Raw genomic sequence first — 20,682 nt, 5'->3', positions numbered from 1 at the left:
AATACCTAAAATATAAAGATACACACACACACACTTATATATATATTTAAAAATATAACGGGCTAATTTTTATTAAAAGTATGTATTATTACATAGATTGCAGCACAAAAATTGTTTTGGCATTTTATTACGTAATATTGAATATTGTGTAACAAAATGTTGCGATGAAAGTCTACGTTGATTATAACACAAATTAAATGAGTCTATATTTCCTTACGTCTTTCTTCTGTAGAAATATGGTATTATGCCCCGGAGTTATAATTTTACATATATTTATTGTAAGAATTTTATCTGAATAATATTACTTTTTATGTTGGCTTCTTTGACATTTTTTAAAATTTTTTAGAAGGCTACATTATCGTTGTTGAGACAGTTCGAGTAATAAACTAGTTGAATAACAAATTGAATTAAATTAAATCTTCCTTAGAATGAAAGTTTTGCTAAGTCCAGTAACAAACTATTTGCATATTTACCAATTATTAAAACATAGTGAGATAATTATTAAGAAAGTATTATTGTTTAAGTAAGTTTAATAGGAAAAATAAACAGAGATGTTTTTGTTATACTGTAATGTACTTTTATTTCTTATATAAATATTGAATCGCATATCAAGGAGGTTAAACACTCTTTTGAAAAAAATCGTTATTTTTTTAAGCAAATATTGTCGAAACTATAAGCAACAGAAAAAAAATTTTTGAATAAAAGTTGAATGTTTTCAAGCGTACTTTATATATCATATAATATTTTTTAAAAAAATAATTTTTAAAATGTCTCTTTATCATTACTATAAAGTATTCTTTTGAAATCGTTCAATTTTTATTTTTAAAAATGTTTTAAATTGGAGAGGAAGAATACTTTTGGCTGTGTTCCCTTGTAAGTTATGATTATACGACACGGTCGTTTGTACATATATGTAAATTCAAGCTAATGATTTGGGACTGCGGACCTTTACATACAGTCGGATGCATAGTGAATGAGCACGTTTGCGTATAGCAGTCTCTATAAATTACGTCAACACATTCAGGACGTCGACACGTGAGCTTCATTCGATTACGGCAAACCGGCCGCGCGAAAATTCCACACGGGCTCGCCACTAATTGCAACGAAAACCTTCTTTTTTTTCTTCTTGTACTTTTACGTTGCGATCGAGCTGCGCAAAGTGCACAACGGCTAATTTCACCGTGGCCTCGCAAAGGCCTCCGAGCTCGCAAAAGCTCGTGGTCACCGCGTAAGGTACCGCACGGTACGAGGTGTATTGCGAAACTACGGCGATCCGTTGCAAATTCAATTTTCGAAACACCCGGCAGTTCGAAGGGTGGAAGTTTGTCTCCGTTCGGACCACACCGTGTGTGTCGGTCTGCTGCCTGGCGCTTGCATATCCTGTCAATGTGGCTGCACATGAGATAGAGATAGATAGAGAGATAGATAGATAGAGAGAGAGAGAGAGAAGGAGAGAATGTGCAGTCGCGTCGCTAAATGTCAACATAATTGGATACGCGCGATGCGAGGTGAACGGTAGCACGAGAGAAACGGAGATCGCTATTAGCGACATGCGCGCAAGTTGCATCGGGACGGATTGTCACGCGGCGTCACATCTCTCGCAAACTAGGCAGTTCTATTTTCAGCAAGGTGGCATCGATCGCTGTTAAATTATTTCGAGTGGTCTACCTATATGGCGCCGTCGTCTGAGAAAACTGACCTACATCTTCTCCAGCGTCGCCGGAACTTTTTATGCACAGTTGTAAGCGGAATTGAATCGTCAGGAGAGAAAACACGTCGGAATCCGAAGTCTCTCTTTCTCTTTTTCGTCCGAGGGATGACGACGGGGGAAAAAGATCCAAAATATATACAGTTACAAAACTACGCCCGTAGTTTTTACCATTAAAGTTACTTTGCTCGAGCCGATTTATAGAAGCTTTTCTGAAATGCGCGAAGAGAGTAGTTTGCGCAACATGTCGAAAATAATATTGAAAATGTCATATAAAATGTGAAACGTGTTTACAGCACCGTCATTTTATCCATCTAAAACTTCGCACTATACTTTTCGGACACATTTTTGCAATGCGATTATATAATACATAAGTTTCGATATGAATATTTCACTGACAGGTTTAGCGTAAATTTAAAAACTTTGGCAATGCCACAGTTTATATTGTTGGCTATTTTCTATAATGTCTTTTATAATATAGTTTATAATGCCTTTCTATAATATCGTTTCATCTCTGGCTACACAATATATGCAATATATACAATATATTTTAGAAATTGAACAAAATTGATACCGTATATATAATCGTATATATAATTTTTTTTATTGCTTATGTCGTTTTAATTTAGCGTATTTATTTGCGTGACATGCAATTTATTTCATATTTATTAAATTGGCTCAAAAGAGTATTTACTCGATCAATGGCTTACGTTTGGTATTTGCATTTACATTTGCAAAACACGATTCAACGTTGTTTATGAAAATTGCAAAACTGTGTTGCATCGATAATACTATTGAGTTCATTAATCTTTTACTTCTTTGCATATCGAAGAATTAAATGACAACGATATCGAGGCATGACGTACAACTTGATATATGCGTCACATCGCGAAACTCACTTTTAGCTTTCAGACTTTTCGTATGAGGAAAGCATTTGAAATATATTTTCTATGGAAATTTAGTATGCGGAATCATTAGGATTGTTATGCGAGTTTGGGATAACAAGGAATATACAATTGCACAATGAGTTTGATTCGCGTTTACATGAGGCATTCATAATCATTCAAATAATTAGTATCGGCACCAGCTTTTGTTAATGACGATGAATAGCTCGGAGTGAATCGCATTTATGCTTTCGCGGCATTTGCCTTTATGAATTCCCACGATTAAAATTTTATTCATAATCATACACTTTGTTATTATATCTCTACGTTCCAATTAAAATTAACTGCTAATAGTTCTTAACAAATTAGGAGTTCAAATGATGTCATTTCTATTAGTTACTATGAAATAATATATAGTGAGAAAAACAATTTCCGTTTGATTATTATTATAAGATTAATCATAACAAATTTTTAAATGTTATTTGTTCTTTTCTTGAATTACTTATTAAATTACTTAAATATATCTGATGTTATATTGAAATGGAGCCGCTATCCCTAATGCTTGATGTGTGTTACCAGTAACTTCTCGTTTCCGCAGGAATGTAAAATGGACCCCCTGTGGCTTTACGAACGAGCGGTTCTATTGTGCGCGTCACCGAAATTTCACAAGGCGTAGAAATTTCAGTTTCATCGCGTGTCGCCAGGATTATGCGCAAGCAGCATAAATTATTTACCGTGGTCGGTTAACGGGGCGTTTCCGCGACTCGATTTTACATACGCGGTGTACAACGACGGTGATATATTAAGCGTGAGATAAATGTACCACAAGACTGATTTAACGATTATTAAAGCTGCTGTTTAAGACAATTATTTTGCTACTGATGTACCAAAATAGACACGCGCACATATTAAAACGAAAAAATCTCAACTTAATATCGCTGCAAAATCGCTGACGCGAAATAATCAAATGAGAGAAGTAATAGACAATTCCAATAGAGCCAAACAATGTCGAGACGAGAAAAAGAAAAAGAAGCATTTTTCTTTGTTAATTTAATTTCAAATATTGATCAATTTAGTTTATTTAAAGAGTCTTTCGGTTTTCTATTTAATTTTATTGGTGATTACCAATTGAAAGAGGCAATCATCTATATCTTATTAATAATTATGTCTTTATTCGCTTGCGTTTTAATAAAATGGCACAAATAAACGAAACTATTATTTTATTTAGCCGCTTGAATCTGTTTTTGAACTTTTTTGCTGCTACTTCTTTCGCAATAAAAGTCGTCACGTGTTTGTAATAATTCGGGTCAGCGGTCACCATCGCGTCAGTCGTCCGGTATGGCCTATAAGTGATAAGGTTTTATATTGTTTTATGTGCGACTTTTATGTGCGTATCGAATCGCATGATACAAGATGAACAAGGGATCTATGAACAAAGGAACAATTTCGTTATCTTTTGAGAGTAGAAAATCTTCAGAGTTTCACATCGTTGTGGCTGGTTCTTACACTCAACGGACTGTTTGCAATTTCGTGGTTAATATTGTATTTTATGAGATTTCTTTGGAATAATTTATCTTACGATATAACAACACATCAACCTTTAGTGCATCAGCGTTTTTATGATTTAGCGTAACTGATCTTTTAACGTAAAAGGTCTTTGTGAGGTTTATCACATTAATTTATTATTTAGATTTAGAGCTTACTTAAAATTAATAAAAATTGGAACTTATTCGGGGTTGAAACTGTACATGGTTAATTACACCGGCAATCCTTTCAGATGGCGCAGCTTGTTGTACGGAGTAAAAAATGACGGTATATAAAGTATGTATTTCATGCACGTGAAAGAAACTATAGTACTGTTGTTGAAACTCATCTTCAGCCTCTCGGGGTATTGCGATGGAGTTAAGCGGTGCGATTTTTCAATTCTGAAAGTCGTTCCGTGTATTATTAAAATGCAACGTTGGCTAAGAATTATGGGCGTAATGAATATTTCTGTTATATAATGAATCTGAAAAATTCCTTTTCCCGGACGTGCACATATTCTTTTTTTAACGGATGCAATCTCTCGTTAGAAGTTACCAAGTAATTCTTTGCGCAGGTGCAAGTACATATTTATCATTTAACTTATCATCGCGTCATAGATTTTTATTGCAAATCTGAAAGTAACAGATGTTATTACTTTGAAGCAAAAGTTGTTGCAATTTTGCGACTTCACGTGCTCCTAAATTGCGAGAAGGAAAAGTTTAGTGTGCTGTTCTAAATCCAATTACGTTATTTTGTGCGGCAGCGCCATTCCCGAATCAAATATTTTGTCTACATCGTGACCGGCTAAAAATTTCTTGATGTGTGGAAGAAAGTTACGAAGATAATCCTGAAAGTCCGCTAATAGAAGTTTAACCCAATGGACCGATGATTTTCTGCAATTTGTTATCGATTTCTCACGCCTATCTTTACGAGAACAGATTGCTACAGTACTGCTGTCATGTAATATTGAAAATAACATTAGGCAGCAATGTTTGTCCCACATATATTCTCTGAATATAACTCAGCAATATCAAGAATAATTATAGCAATTATAGATAACAGATCGAAATTTAAGAAATTTTTATTATGTCTAAGATGAAATTATATTTTAATGGCAATTAACTTCAATTTTTAATACAATTTTATCTTTTATTTTTTTCTTTTCAATATTACTCTTGTCCGCGAGCCACTCTTGTAACAAGTCTAGAATTCAATACACTTTACACAGTTTTATTAACTATTGACGTCACTCACCCAACTTTTCTTTCGTGTATTTAAATGAACTTTTGAGAATGCCGTTGCTTACTTGCCAGCTAAGTAACGACATTTCCATCAGAGGCAGCAGTCATTGCAGATCGTTGCGCAGGGGAAAAAGAGCGGAAATAAAGTCGGTCGAGGAAGGGCGCGTCTCTCGCCGACTGTAAACTTTCGTATGAGGTTGCAAGAGCGTTTTCATCCGATATTAAGAAACTTTCCATCGGTTTTCGTACTTTGGCACAAGAACGAGATGAAATAAACCCCGGCGATAGATACGCGCGAGACGTCGACGTAGCGCCGAGGCAGCATCGTCGCCGGGATTGCCGGGGGTACGTGAGCGAGATGGAGCCGCTGGAACGTCATTAGTGCCTGGATAGATGAGAGCAAAACAGGAACCACTCGTTATCCAGATGGGCAACGGTGCCATATCCCCGGGGATATATACAGCAGGCAAGATGATGTCGAGCGAAGCGTTTTGCATTCATCCGACACCGGGACGCCGGATACGTAACATTCGAGCAATCCGTGGACTAGAATGGACGCTCTAATTCCTGCATCAGCCAATAAGCCTAATGGAGGACGTTAGCTTGCTCGACGAGGCGTGACGGTAGCATGAAGGGCCCATCATGCGAGTTCGGTATACCTGGCGCATAAATGTCATCGGATGATAAAAAGATTTCGCGATGCGAATACTGATTTATTGGCGAATTTATTGATGACAGCAAATTTTACCTATTGTCCTCGCCTGTTGTCGATAAACGAAATACTCTCTTGAATGCTGATCGAAATTAGCGCGCAAGACAAAACTTTTAATCACTCTCATTGATTATATAATTGCCCGGGTGATTTTAATTCAGACGTCTTTCAAATCGTTCCGCCGAAAAATGTTTGCTCGCATTATTTCTGTTCACGCGTTGGGAATTTATTGTAATATCTCATTGTCGAAAAACGGCGGGCTACTTTGAAGTTGTCTTCAAATTAGAAGAGTTTGACAGTTAGGACGATGAGGACCAAAAGCCTCCTCGCGTGGCCGATGTCGTCGCATTGTGTCCGAACGGCTAATGCGTTTTTCATCCAACGGGCTTGGCAAAAATTTGAAATTTCTTTTGAGTGTATTTCACAGGAACTGCACTCAGGTTAATCGTCCCTAATGCTGCTTTTGGAACTCGCCAAGTTAGATTACAGCTTACGTCAGAAAGTTACTCTCCTTTTCGAGAGCGACTTAAAATGTATCTAATGGATAATTCAGCGCGCGGATATAAGTTATAAAGTTAACTAGAGCGTGCATATAAATTATATGACCGGCGAGCGAGCGGGTAAAATCTTTTACTATCCTTCGCCAACCCGACATGAATATTACTAATTTCTTATTGAATTGAGTTATTCGCCCTTCCTTCGCGAAGCAGCTCTTTGTTCCCTCCCCCCCCCCCCCTAAAGGTGCATAAAGAATTTTTCTGGCCGGAAGCGGTGCGCCGTCGTCGCATTATTCTGCCTCGCGTTATAGATATCGCGGATGAATAACGATCTACGAGTAGTGCGTCGCTCGTCGCGTTCATACTTTCTTCTTCGGCGCTTTTACCAGCTAATTGGACTTACTGTGAAATGGAGGGGGAGGAGGGAGGCCTTTTCGCTCTGGTTTTTTTATTTGCAGTTTTGCGTTTGACTTTACGTTAACACTGGCAAATACTCGCGAACAATCGCGAGCGACTAATTTGCAGCTCCCGGTCGTAACCAGCGAGTTAAGTAATGTTGAAGGCGGTACAATTCGTCGTTTACCATGTTACGTTGGAGATGGGCATGAATGGGGAAAGCTCACGCTGCTGGGAAGCCACCGTGAAAGTTTAAGAGCTTTGGCTTGTTATGAGGCACTCCGTCGAATACCTCGAGTTTTGTTAAAAGTAACATTAACGGAAAGCTTATCTAGCCGGCGGATATTGATGTGCATTTTTTACATTGTTACCGTTTTATCTTCGGAATTCAATAAATCTTCGTTGCGTTACTTCCTTTCTTATTACCTTTTCAATAAAATAACTTCCAAGTTTTATATATACTCTTTCTTTTTCTTTCTCTTATATTTATTTTCAGTTATTTAATTATTTATTTATAACCAAGTATATAAAATAAATTTTTATCCTATAGAACTCAGAGTTTACTTTACTATTATTATATTAGATAAGAGACTAATGTCTGTAGTAACGCGTAGTCATATATTTTTTAGTTTTTAGTATATTGTAATATTAAGTTGCTACATTTAGGAGATATCGATGGATTTCTATAATTTATTGAAACCGTTTGTACTTCCTCTACAATTTTGCGAAGTAGCGATTTTTATGTTTGAAATGATAAATTACACGTCAAATTAGATCTCGCAGGTTGTCTATGCGAGAAAGAGAGAAACGGAAGCGTTCCGAGAAGTCAATTCGGCCCCCCAAGCAACAAAGTACAAGTTCTTGGAGCGTAAGTTTCGCCGCAGTTCACGGACCACGTGCTACGGATATTTGACGTCGGTGTGACTTGCAGTTGCGCGTGAAGGCAAGACAAGACAAGACAAACGGAACTTAAGTTTCTCCTTTAGCCCGATCGAAGACTTGCAGTTTCGAATCAATCGTTATTCATACCCACGAAAGAAGACAAATTTTGATTCGCTATGTAATTTTACGTTAATAAACGCAACAGATTTAAGCAAGCTGGATTATAAGCTAGAATTTCGTATCAACTCTCCTTCGAAGTTGATGCCTAAGTTTCTGTCTTACTCTTTTTGTCAGTTCAAATTACATCAATTATTTAACAATGACATCTTGAAAGCTTTGTTGTTAATTTTGATTTTATTGGGATATAACACTCTGGGATAAATTGAAAAACATTATATACCTATATTTTGTTACACTAAAATATTCCAAAAAATAAATCAGGCGACATGAAATTATGGCAAAACGGACTTGGACATTTGGTGAATTTATGATACGGATCGATTGTGCTAACGAGCGGACCAACGACGGGAAACGAGTGCAGCGTGAAAGAACCGAGAAAAAATTGTGCGTCTTCCATTGTAGCTCTACCAAACATAATAGGGTTTTCTAGAGCAGAGAATGCTGATACTTTGCATCATTGTAAGAATGGTCGCATTTTTATACATGAAACGATGATACTTGCTATTCATAGAGCGTAACTGTGCAACATTTGTTCTGACGTTTTTGTACTAAAACGGATTTATCTATAGTTATATCGAGATAACAGTGATCTCAATGGAATTCAAAGGTTGAACCGCCGCGCCGCCAAACTATTTAAATTATGAAATGAGAAACGGTATAATTTTGCCAAGTCTTTGTTTATTATTAACATTTAGTAGATAATTGAATTGAAAATAGACAAAATATTATTAGACAAAGTATTATCTTATGAGTATTGAGGTATTGAATCAAAATAGCTTATAAAATAATTCTATGTACATGTGAATTTAATTCAGCATTTATTAATATATTTTAGATTTTTTAAAGAAAAAAACCTATCATACAGGTGAGATTATACGCGAGAATTAACAATTTTTAAAATTTTACCATTACCAAATATCCAATATGGATACTAAAACATAGTTAGCCCTCAGCTATAGCTGATTAATTTCAACTACGAATATAGATTAAAACTCAACTTCAGCTTCAATTACTGGATACTGAAACTTAATCGAGTTGATTAACATCCCAACTATGAATATGGCTGTTAGAGACTGTAATTCTGCAACGTGGCATCGGTGTGTAACTCGAAGAATATTGATTTTCCTCAGCGCACGAATTATTCGTTATCGCAACCAGAATATTATTATCTAATAATCCTCAAGCTGTACAAATTTTTGTGTAAACATATTTTATATTTACATATTTAGTCTAATTCTAATAATAAATAATGGAGTTCGCCACGAATCACTTAATATTTTTAATTACGCTCAGCTCGCCGTACTTTTTTCCAACAATACGCTATTATCTCTTCGGACCTTTGTGAAGTTCTTCGTGAACTCTCATCAAATTCCACGCGCAGAAACGGTAACGCGCGAACCGGTAAATTTATGATATAAGTAAGCAGGATAAAAGTTTCGTCTCACTGGAAAAAGCTCATCCAACTTTATCATCCGTGTGAAACATGGATCCTTCCTCGTCTTTATTTTTTTGCAATAACATCCATCCTTTCTCGATAATTTGAGAAGCTACACTTCTCGAAGACGTTTCGATGAATGAAAACAAAAATTCTGGCCGATCTGATCACCGCGGAGAAGTATCGGGCGTGTGCAAATTGATTTCCTTGTACTTTCTCACACTTAAGTGCTTTCTTATCGTGCGGATTTTGGGCTCAGGCCAACAGCTATAACGAATGACTCGCGACGGCTTGGAACGAAGTCGCGAGAATTGGCTGAGAATAAACGAGCGCCTCTTCAGCCTGTCAACAGGTCGAGAGCTGCCACTTCCTGTCGCCTTTTGCGACAATAGCAATATTTCGACTTTCGACGAATAATGGATCGTTGTGACGTTTTTTTTAGTTAGTACGAGAACGGTCCGCTTATTCCCGCGCTTTTAGAGGCGAACTATGACTTTGGAGATGAACGATGATTACTCGCGCAATAAGTCGGACAGACTCAGCTTATTTCTGAAAGCGTCACGTCAAAGCTGTCTTACTAGACGTCATCTTTTGAATTGTGAATCCTCGAATCTCATTTTGTAATAACGAAGAGATAATCGCGCAAGCTTCGACGGTCTTGTTTATTTTTTAAGATTTACGCGCGCGTATTCCGTCGATCGAAATTAATATTAGATCACAAATATTTACGTACGTACATGCGCTGCGTCTCATATATGGAGATACGCCTGCAGAGAAAATTTCAGAGCCTGTAAAATATGCTTGTCCTGATATCCGTCTACCGCTTACTCTACTTGTGATACGTAACGGCGAACGTCTCGCACAAAAATAATATAGAGGATGGTACGAGACACCGTCTTTCGTCTCAGAGACATGCAATTCATGCGTGATGCACGCGAAATGACAAGCAAAAGTGTAACGCAACATCCGTTCAGTTTCTCACCCTTTTCCGCTTGCTACGAAGGCTACGGGAGGTCGTTAAAATAAATGAAATAGTCCAAGCGCGTTTGAACGTAAGAAATAGAAACCAGGTCAAGCATCAAATCGTTAGTCACCAGCCGAATGTTAAACAAGAGCTTTTTAATACGCCCGTTTTTTTTTTTTTCAACAACATTCGTCCTGTTAACGTTTTGTTATCAATTATATTCTCGAAAGGCTTGAATATTAAACAATTTTCTCGTATTAATTAAGATTAATTTGGGCTATCTCTAAGTGCCATGTTTCGAAGTTACATTTCGCAAACGTCGTGTGTATTACTAAGTGAAGCTTCGTTTGCACGTGCATGATTCGAATCCAGCCGAGCTCCTGAGATCTTGAATGAAGACGTTGTTCAACCCCGTTTACCGTACCCGAGTGTATATTACGGAGTGTCGCGCTGTGTACGTGACGTACTTGGCGCTTTGCATGACACTGCGAATGAAATCTCGGTCCGGGTTAATTTTAATTCATGATTCTGTAGGTTCCCGGTCGATGAATTATTTGGCGACAAGAAAATCTCCCCGCGTCATAATTACAATTGAAATCGAAACACGTTACGGATGAGGACCTTTATTTCTTTTTTTTTTAATGTATTTGACGTACTTCCTCGCGGAGAATGGGCTCTTGTGTGAAACGTTATATGAAGCGTCGAATGCAATTTGCGTTACCTCATCCGCAGATCAGCTTTTCAAGAGCCCTGAGTTCTCGATGCATGCCTCGTGAATTCGTATCCCTCGAAGAGAGGATGCGACTGCGCACGCGACGATTCACCGATATATCATTACCGTCACCGTCCCGATGTTCGAAATAGTTTGCGGTGGAGGATGATTACATCATCCCTCCGCTGGCACGGCTCGGAAGTTAGATCGCCCCGGTCCTTCGAACTCAAAGCCAATATCAATTTCTCTGATCGCGTGGCGTTCTCGACAGCTTCGCCATTGTAGAATGCACGAGACAATCGGAGACGCTCCGGGGCGGACTTTCTGGAGTGTCTCCTGAAACAATATAAGACAAATTTTGCTTCTAACTTTCCTCATTCGCGTTCCTCTCATACACGAGCGTATCGACGCGACCTTCGCGACTCGTAGACGACAATGACAGGGATAGAGAAGATGGGCGTATAGCAATCCTTTAAGGAAGCGCTCGTAACCATTAATATGCAACAGCGTAGAGCAGCGATACTCTGTAACATGCGTTCATAAAGTGCGCCTTGTAGACTGTCAAAGGCGCACCGTCGTCTGATATCCCGTAGAAGCTGCCACCGTAAAACCGTTTGGTATCCGGCTTGATCGCTTGATACTTTGCGTAACTTCCGCGAATGGCGAATAAAGAACGCCTTCTGTCTATCAAAGTTACGCGCGCGTCGTTACAGAACAGCGCGAAGGGCCGCCCATATTTCGTGACAGGCACGTTAACCGCCTGAATTCCTTTTTAAACTGTAGGCATTGAAACCATCGTAGAGGTGAACGTCGTGTCAGTAATGTTTTAACTGTATTCCTGGCTACTTTCAACCGTATACGACCTATAATACACGGACGGATATAGAATTCATAAAAAAGGTAACTCTTCTGTTATACGTAACGATAGAAAAGTTAACGCGATATACCGCAAGATTTTATAGGGAATATAAAATCTTTGAAAAACTTAATATTTTTCTGATCATGTGTATTATAATACAGTTATGAAGTTATGAGTAAACAACAATTTAAATAACTTTTAAACTAATAAGAGAATTATGTTCAAATTGTACAGAGATATTTAAACGTAATAAGAAGACAATTTATAAAATTTTTAGTTTATTAACAAATGGCTTGCAGAAAATTTCATAATTTTTTGCAAACTTATACAGAGTATCGACAAATCGATCGAGATATTGAGTACAATTGACATTTCACTGTTTTTCCTGTCTACAAATTTTATAATTATCCCGACGAAAGTACACCGTAGCTGTTAATGCGAACGACGTGTTTCCCGATTCGCATTCCTATATCTTTTTCGTATCTGCTGATGCTGGAGGAGTTGTACGCGTGTTTCCGGCGAGTGATATACGCGGCGCGAATGCACAATGAGCCGGCCGGCAGCAGCAGCAGCAGCAGGCATTCATCGCCTCTCGGATTGAAACTTCGTCTGGTAATATTTTCCCGCGGGCGAACTTGATTAAAGCGCAGTGGACCGGCCTTTTAAACGAGCAAACAGTGGTTGCACCGCAGCATGCGGGTAGGACGGCGCCGCGCCGCGGCGCGGCGATGGCCACGAAGGCACTCGCAGGTGGTGGTGCGACACAAGCAAACGCAATTTTATGCCTCAGTTTTTCTCATTTCGCTCCTGTCGTCGCGCGCTGCGCCAGCCCCCTTTCTCTTCCCCATGCCTCCTTTCCGCCGCGCGCTACCGCGAAAGTATCCTCCGCAGGAGCAGCCTCTGATCTTCCGCACCTTTTCCCGCTGCGGTTCCGCGTCTTCCTCCGCATCACGGGGAAATGAATTCCGCGGTGAGGCGAACGTGTGTGTTGTGTGCGTAATTATATATTGATATCTTCGATACGCCATAATGCGCTTTACTCTGTGTTCGTTATTCTTTTCGCAATTTCGCTCTCCTGTTCGTCGTTCTCTAGTTGCATAATTAAACGAAGCCAACGCTTACTGCAAAAAAAAAAGACAAAAGATAATATAAGAAGTGAATGTTGAATTATGTATGTCATTAGTACTCTAAATTACAATCAGTGAAAATATACTGAATTCAATGCTATACTTATAACTTGTCAATCCGTGAAATAAATACACTGATCTTTCAGTGTTTATACACTAATTCTGAAGTAAAAGTTAATGGGTACTCACTAATTATTATAGTTATAAGTATACCACTGTAAATCAATTAAAATATACTGATTGCAATTTAGAGAGTAAGATTTTATCAGTGATTTGATAGGAAGCTCTTGTTAACGCTTTTGTTGTTTTGTTCTCTTCACTAAAATTCTCCAAAGTTATTTCACACGCCTAAAATAACAGCAGCAACCCCGAAATGGAAACGCAACGATATATCACGCGCGAAAAAGGTCGGCCTGCGTCGGAAAGCGTATTCAACGCCGTGAGAAATGAGAGAGCGTATTGAAACGCGTAGAGGAAACGCATATCTATACGGAATTTTGATATGCGATTCGTAAAATTTCCAGATTTCATTCCGTTGTGTGATTTATCGGTGATGTAACTTTGCTGGATTCGGTACGGAAAATTCGCACTCCCAAACGCAGGGGAGTGACCGAAGTGAAATGAAAGAATGCATGTAACAGACGTATTACGTCGCTGCCGACTACGCGCGAACGCTGTCCGCGTGTCACGTTACGATTTGGCACCTTCTTGCTTTCACTTTGAAACTGCTTTACTTTGAAAAGCTAATTCAAGACAAATCGCGAACACATATTTTGATGCGAAATTTTTACAAGTTCCGTTTTAATTTTAAAAACAAGAAATAGCGTAACAGTTATTTAATATATTTGTTATTACACGTGTAGGTAATTGTGAAAATTATTTTATATAATTTATTGTTAAGTATGCTCAATGTATTTTTTATACATTGTTAATTACCTTTTTTCCCATTTTTATTTACCCATCTTAAAATTATTTTTTCGCACATGCACTCCGTCCGTGTGTATTCCAATTTTTTCTTTTCTATCAAGGATGACGAAAGTTTGTTTGAACTTCCGAATGACAATTTTCTCACTTTGAGTGCTCGCACACTCGTTGAAAGTAAACTGGCAGGCGATGAAAAGCACATCTTTTTTTCTTTCTCTTTAGTGTATTAAACGATTCCCGCATTGAATGTCTCCTATAATATTCCCGATGTCACTTTTGCCGAGGACAAAGGCAGCGCTCTTGCAAATGCGGTCTTATTAGCGGACCGGTTCTTCCTGACATCAGCGAGGAGCCAAGCGGCGAACATTTTTTATCGCATTACTATACAGATATCATTCCCCGCTCCGCAAATGTGGCTCTGCATCTCAAAGTAAGCCGAATAATCGGATTAACGACCACTTAGTGTAATTTTAGCATCTCCCTGTTAACGAGATGCACACGGATTGAGTTCACTGTGTCACTTTATGTCTCCCTGCAGAAATTCTGTGCGCATGATCTTTTTATCGATCTATTAATCTGCCATTAAGATATTTATATCTCATATAAAATTTGCAAATTTATTTATATTTAACACTATATATATATAATATATAGTGATTGGAAATAACAGTACTCTGTTCAATTGCCATTTTCATTATTTTATTTTAAACGTATACATAACGTAAAAATAAAAAATATATAAATACTTACTGCGAGCAAAACTTGATTTAAATAAAACCTTATTAGTAAAATACTGTAAAAATATTAATATTCAAGTCATGTTCAAAACAGTAATTTTTACTTTAAACAAATAATACTTGTTTAATGTAAATATAGTACCTGAATAGTACTAATAATATTTCTTTGAATCAAATAATCTTTTTTATTACATAATTAAATGATTAATAACATATTTAATAATATCTCTCTAAGATTAGCTTACTCATGGATTCTTTCGTAGTTTAGATCAGTAATAATGATTGGCATTGGATGAACAGCAAACGGCAGAATTAGCTCAACACAGATTAAATATTATTTATTATTGACATCTAATGAATTGCTGATTCTATGATGAAATTAATGCCACCGGAAAGCTTTGATAGAGATATTGCATCGCATATGTCAGCGTATGCAGATGGCCACGCATAATGCTATGGCATATTTGGACGGATTCCAAATCTTGTTCTCTCTAAATTGTCGATACTTCGATGTCGATATTGCTTTCTTGCTGCCATTTTACATTAATCTTTGACGAATAATCCGCTATCTTTATTCGTACATTTTTAATAATTGCTTTTAAACATATCACTTCAGCTTTTTCACTATTTCTCTTCTCATTCCATTCTATGACATAGGCTGTGTTCCGATATTACTGCCAGTACTGAAAATCTATAAGTTTCCATTACGTACACTGTTTTAGTACTGGCAGTAATATCAGAAAGCAGCCACAGACTTATGTTATATGCATCTGACTATTAGGTTGGTAGGTGAGTGACTTTCATTTAATAACTTTTAATAATTCGTAATCTTGTTAAAAGTAAAAATAGGAATAGAAGATTATTGAGCGTTTTGAGGTTTCTTTGGCAGCTTAGTTTATGTCACAATTTATAAGAAATCTTATGTTCTGTTTTGTTTTATAAAAAGAACTTATAATATACTTTAAATAAAAAACACTTTTATCATTTTAAGTTTTGTAAATGACGTGATATGCAGTAATGCGAAGTCCAACATTCTCTCGTTTACAAGCTGAATGCTTGTCGCATATTACCAGGACGATACCGGGGACATTTTAACGCACCGTCATCTTTTGGATGCTAGTCCACTTTTTTCCGAGCATTGTACGTGCAACATGAGTGTGCAAGAGTACACGAGGGGGAAACCGACGAAAGGGGAGTTGCAAGATTTGAGCTCGGAAATGGTATACGACTATGATGGTCCGTTGCATATTTCAAGATCTACTTGCAGACCGATGTATGCGAGAAGCTTGTCGTGATTCATACACGTACATCGTAACAAGCGCACATAATATATTCTTATTATTCTCGTATCGCGTAAAATTATACTCGGTGTTATATCATATTTCCAATATTTTATAAAATATTCTGTTCTACAATATAACCTAATTCTCACTTATTTTACCTCTAAACTATGTTAATCTCCTTAACATTATATAATCGGTATATCAGTCAGATGCCATTTATATTGAAAATGCAATCGTATGCCTTTTTATTTATCTAAAAAAAATTATTTTTATAATGTTGATATGTACACATTTAGATGCGTTTTTTGCATTGTCACAATATTATTGTCGATATTATTGAACTGAAATTATAAGGAAATTGAACTAAAATTATAATTTGAGGTTTATTTATCATGACATTTATTCCAATACCAAATTGATAAGCATTCTGAACATGTTAAATGGTTAGAATAAATCGTAATATTTAATTTAAAAGAATAGTTTTTAATAAAATATTTCCCCAATTTGGTATTAGAAATAATTGTTCTTATTTGCTCTTTTACGTCATTACAAATAATGTAGTTATTATTTCTTTATAACTAATATATCTTTTTTTTTGTTACAGGTATGTAATCAATTCTTTTGCGGTATTGCTACTATCTCGGTGAGTCTTAAAATAATGTTCTATAATCAAATAGATGGCCAGGCTATTTCGTTAAGTAACGTGCAATAAGAGGAAAGGATAACAAAAGCCTTTAAATATCGAGGAACATTTTTATATCTGATAATACTAATTTTATTATCTTTATATCTATTAATTAATTTATATTTATTAACATAAAAAATACAATTTTATTATTTTTCTGCTTTTACATATCTTTAGTAAAAAATGTGTTTGAGTACAAATTTTGTACGTTTAACGTACGTAAATTGAACACATTAGAGTCTAATCCAATTGGTTAATGGTTATGACATATGAATGTATGCTTCTAAAATGATATGAAATTTGTATTATATTTTTGCATTTTTTTTTGCATTCATTAACGATATTATCTTCTGCAAATCTCTGTGGATAATGTCATATATGTCATATATGTTGTATCGGTCGATCTAGCGTCTTATCATCTTTTAAAAAGACGCGCGAGGTCGATGGTACTCGAACACGATGACAAGATATTTCATCCCTACAACTCTTTCATTCGCTTTTGCTTGTGCAGTCCTTGGATGCAACCCTGTCTTCTCGACCGCTGCATCTGCCACTTTATGACAATGCATTTCCCATTCCATCTATCTGCTTTCCGCGCGAGAAACCTGAATGCCATCGATAAAATATTAAGGATGACGAACACATATAGAGTAGAACTGCAACAAGAATATTTAAATAGGTTCAATAATTGTCGTTTCATTAAGAACATATAATTTAAAATGCAATGGTAGAAATCTGTTTTATATTTCTCTGTTCAAAGACAATTTATCTCTCTTTATTTGTAAGAAGAGAAACGTCAATATATTTTTATCAATACTGAAGCTAACATTTTATATCAATTTTAGATTTATTAAATTATAAATTTTGACAATGACAATAAGCATTTTGTTTAAAAAGAGAAGAAAAATCAAATTATCAGAAATTGTTACATTTAAGAACACGATAATTATTGATATTAATGTAATCAATAGAATTCTTTCTTTTACTTGAAATAATTTTCTCACACTAACAATAATAAGTCTTACTTGCTTTATTTTACTTTTTACAAAATAATTTATGTTCACGAAGAATACAAAGAAGAGAGTAAAGAGCAATTTTCTCCTGACAATTTTCACGAAATGGCACTAAAATTGTTTTGTTCTTATTTTCGAGAAAAGTGAAGATATGGTATTGTATAAGAAATTTATATTATTATTTTAATTTTTACATTAATTTACTTTGTTGATATAATAGTAGATAAAATAAATTTAATCGCTTATACGCACTATCCTCAAATTAAATGTCTAAACTTTTATTTTTTTTATTATAAAAAATTATTTAAATTAATGGATATACACATAATTTAGAATTGTCCAATGCATTGCTTCTAAAGTTAACACAATTATAAAATAAAAAATTGAACTTTTTATGTAATGTAATACTTTTGTTAATGTTGATGAAGATTTGAAAACATTCGTGTCGTTATATACAAATTTGTGTATGAATCGAAATAATTCGTGGAAATTAAAAGAATAGTACATAGAAAAGAAATTTTAAGAACTCGAAACAACTTTGCTGCTTTTTGAGAAAAAAAGATGTTGAAAGGTAGCTTGACGGAAGGGCATCTAAACAATGTAATTTGCCGATTCTGGAACAGTGGGAGCCATTAATTCACAAAATTAGCCGGATAAATCGAGACTGGGAGCAGTAGAAATCTTCGAGTGGATAACAACCGGCCGCCGGGCGAACGTTGCAAAGAATGCCTGGCTACCATTATTGGTTCGAAGAAAATGCCGAATCACCGTGCTTTCAACGCATTCTTTCGTTAGATGAGAAATTTACTTTCTTGCAGCTTAGATACCAAACGAGAGTATACGATAAATCGTGACTGCACTTGAAAGTTACAAATGAAAATCGTCGTACAATAAATTAATCCGCTCTCTAATTGCCTGTTCGTATGTCCGCGCGTTTATTTTACGATAGCGTAACAAGCTTTGCAATTATCCGATTCATTTAATACTTTCTTATTTGCTTTGGCAGTTTACGTGATTGATTTGATTTGTCATTTTCAATTTGTAGCTAGAATCGCGAAAGTTTGTACGGATTAAAAACTAGTTTTTTGTAGATAAACATTGAAGTACAACATAGAATTTTTCTTATTAATTAATCTATTCTAACACAGATAGAATTTTATGTATGGTAAATTAAATTTTGTATAAGTTGCGAAACAAATATAATCGTTTAACTGTGACGTGTCAATTTGAAAAAAAAAAGAAAGGAATTCTACTCCGTGTGATTTAGATTTTAAAAGCGAGTAAATCAATAGGAAATTTCTCTATCAAGATTTCAAACTTATATCGTTCAAACTGTGTATAATTCACGGGTCGTACTGAATCTTAACAAAGTCTTTTGCGCGAATTTCAAGCATCAAGAGCTCGTAAAGAGTAGTAAAGTTAATTAACCGCTTGTAACACGAACGGTCGCCCTACATCAAACGCTGCCTTAACGTTGTTCCGCAATGCAGCGAAAATTAAAATCTTGGAGAGAACAACGGCATAAACATTTTTAAACGACGCAACTTGCGCGCTGTTATCTTTTACGATCGGCGTTCTCGAACATTGATATTAAAAATTCTCGCTATGTCGTGTTCGACATTCGATTCGTGTCACGCGCAATGAGTGTAATGCGGGATTTATTCTATTTTATAACATTTTATTTTAATTGTGTGTTTCAATTATTTTATTCCGAATACGCGTATTTAACTTATAACATATTTCGAGGACTCGCTTTCGTAATGTATTTCGCGCAGTGAACTACTCACTTTATCTGTTTAGGAGATAAACGGTCGGACGTTCAAATAATTGAGAGATATACTCTTCGAACGTTCTCTCGCTTCTTTATTATAAATCGTCCGGAGACAAGACCGTATATTGAATTCTGATTGTTTCATTACTTTTCGTTCGACTGCGCGGAACAATCGAATTACATACAATCAGAATTCTCCGGCATGCTTTGTATAACGGTCATACCGCAAGGCGGGGATTTCACGAATCGAAGAACGATATACAGGGCAGAGAATCCCTCGGTTATAAATCCTTATTTCAATATCCATACGGAGATAATTAATGCCAATGCGTACAGCTGTTCGAGTGCGCACACCGTACGTGCAGTGAAGGCGCGATAGCGGCAGCATATGTATATGTCGATTGTTCGATCTCACGTTTCATCGGGCGCCTTCCCCGGCGGAATCGGAATTAATTTGCCCGCATTTTATAATACAATCGCGCTGGGACTCACCGGACGACGATATATAACGGCAATATTTTAAAATGCAACGGAGCGGAGGCGTCAGAACGAATATGCGAAATTTGCTGACCTCAGTCCGCATCCGCATTGTCACGGGAGTATGTGTATTGAATGGGGAAAATCTACAAGAATATTTTCTCTACGTGTTCTTGCAAGCAACTTTTTTTTGGAGTAATTTTTTGCTGTTGGAAATGTGTGCCTATATTATATAACGTTGTAATTTATCTAATCTAGACAATTCATATGTCCAAAATCATAGACATAAGACGTCTCTAAAAAGCTGTTTCCAGATGAATCTATAATTAAATTTTTTTTTAATTATGAAAAAAAAACTCTTTCTTTCGTGCATGAAATTATTGTAAAGGAAGATACAAGAAATATGTATTTCTCTTTTGTAGCAGTGTGCGAGGCCTATTCATCGGGCGAAGGGGTCCTTTCCTTCATACGTACGTTATCGATGTTGTTATAAAAGTAGCCGATCGATCGAACTTTTTTATTGCTGATACTTGAACTTTTATTTTGCATTTAAAAGTTACTTCTCTCCGCTTTTAGACCATACTTTGGGCCATTCTCTAGTAAAACGCCTTATTATAACTTTGAACCATGCCTCTTTCGACATAATCGTGGTGTATATATACAGACTGCAT

General features: G+C 36.2%; 2 protein-coding genes across 22 annotated transcripts in view; both read left to right on the top strand.

Annotated features, from left to right (window-relative positions):
- LOC118644705 (transcription initiation factor TFIID subunit 12-like) overlaps positions 1 to 18,276 on the top strand; it is a 47,942-nt gene extending 29,666 nt beyond the window's left edge. Inside the window, exon 2 of the mRNA XM_036283841.1 lies at positions 16,670 to 18,276. Coding sequence (XP_036139734.1) covers positions 16,670 to 16,777 — 108 coding nt within the window. The 3' untranslated portion in view covers positions 16,778 to 18,276. The remainder of the gene's footprint in view (positions 1 to 16,669) is intronic.
- Positions 1 to 20,682, top strand: part of LOC105833385 (dystrophin, isoforms A/C/F/G/H) — a 459,023-nt gene that overhangs the window by 226,916 nt on the left and 211,425 nt on the right. For 19 of the 21 annotated variants that reach the window (XM_036283830.1, XM_028191394.2, XM_028191395.2 and 16 more), the window contains one exon: positions 20,434 to 20,481. The exons of the other annotated variants lie outside the window; for them this stretch is intronic. In XM_036283830.1, the coding sequence (XP_036139723.1) occupies positions 20,434 to 20,481 (48 nt within the window). The remainder of the gene's footprint in view (positions 1 to 20,433; positions 20,482 to 20,682) is intronic. 21 annotated transcript variants of the gene reach the window in all.

Source organism: Monomorium pharaonis, chromosome 3 (assembly GCF_013373865.1).
Source record: "Monomorium pharaonis isolate MP-MQ-018 chromosome 3, ASM1337386v2, whole genome shotgun sequence".
NCBI classification, from domain to species: domain Eukaryota; kingdom Metazoa; phylum Arthropoda; class Insecta; order Hymenoptera; family Formicidae; genus Monomorium; species Monomorium pharaonis.
This window is presented reverse-complemented; position numbering and strand designations above follow the sequence as displayed.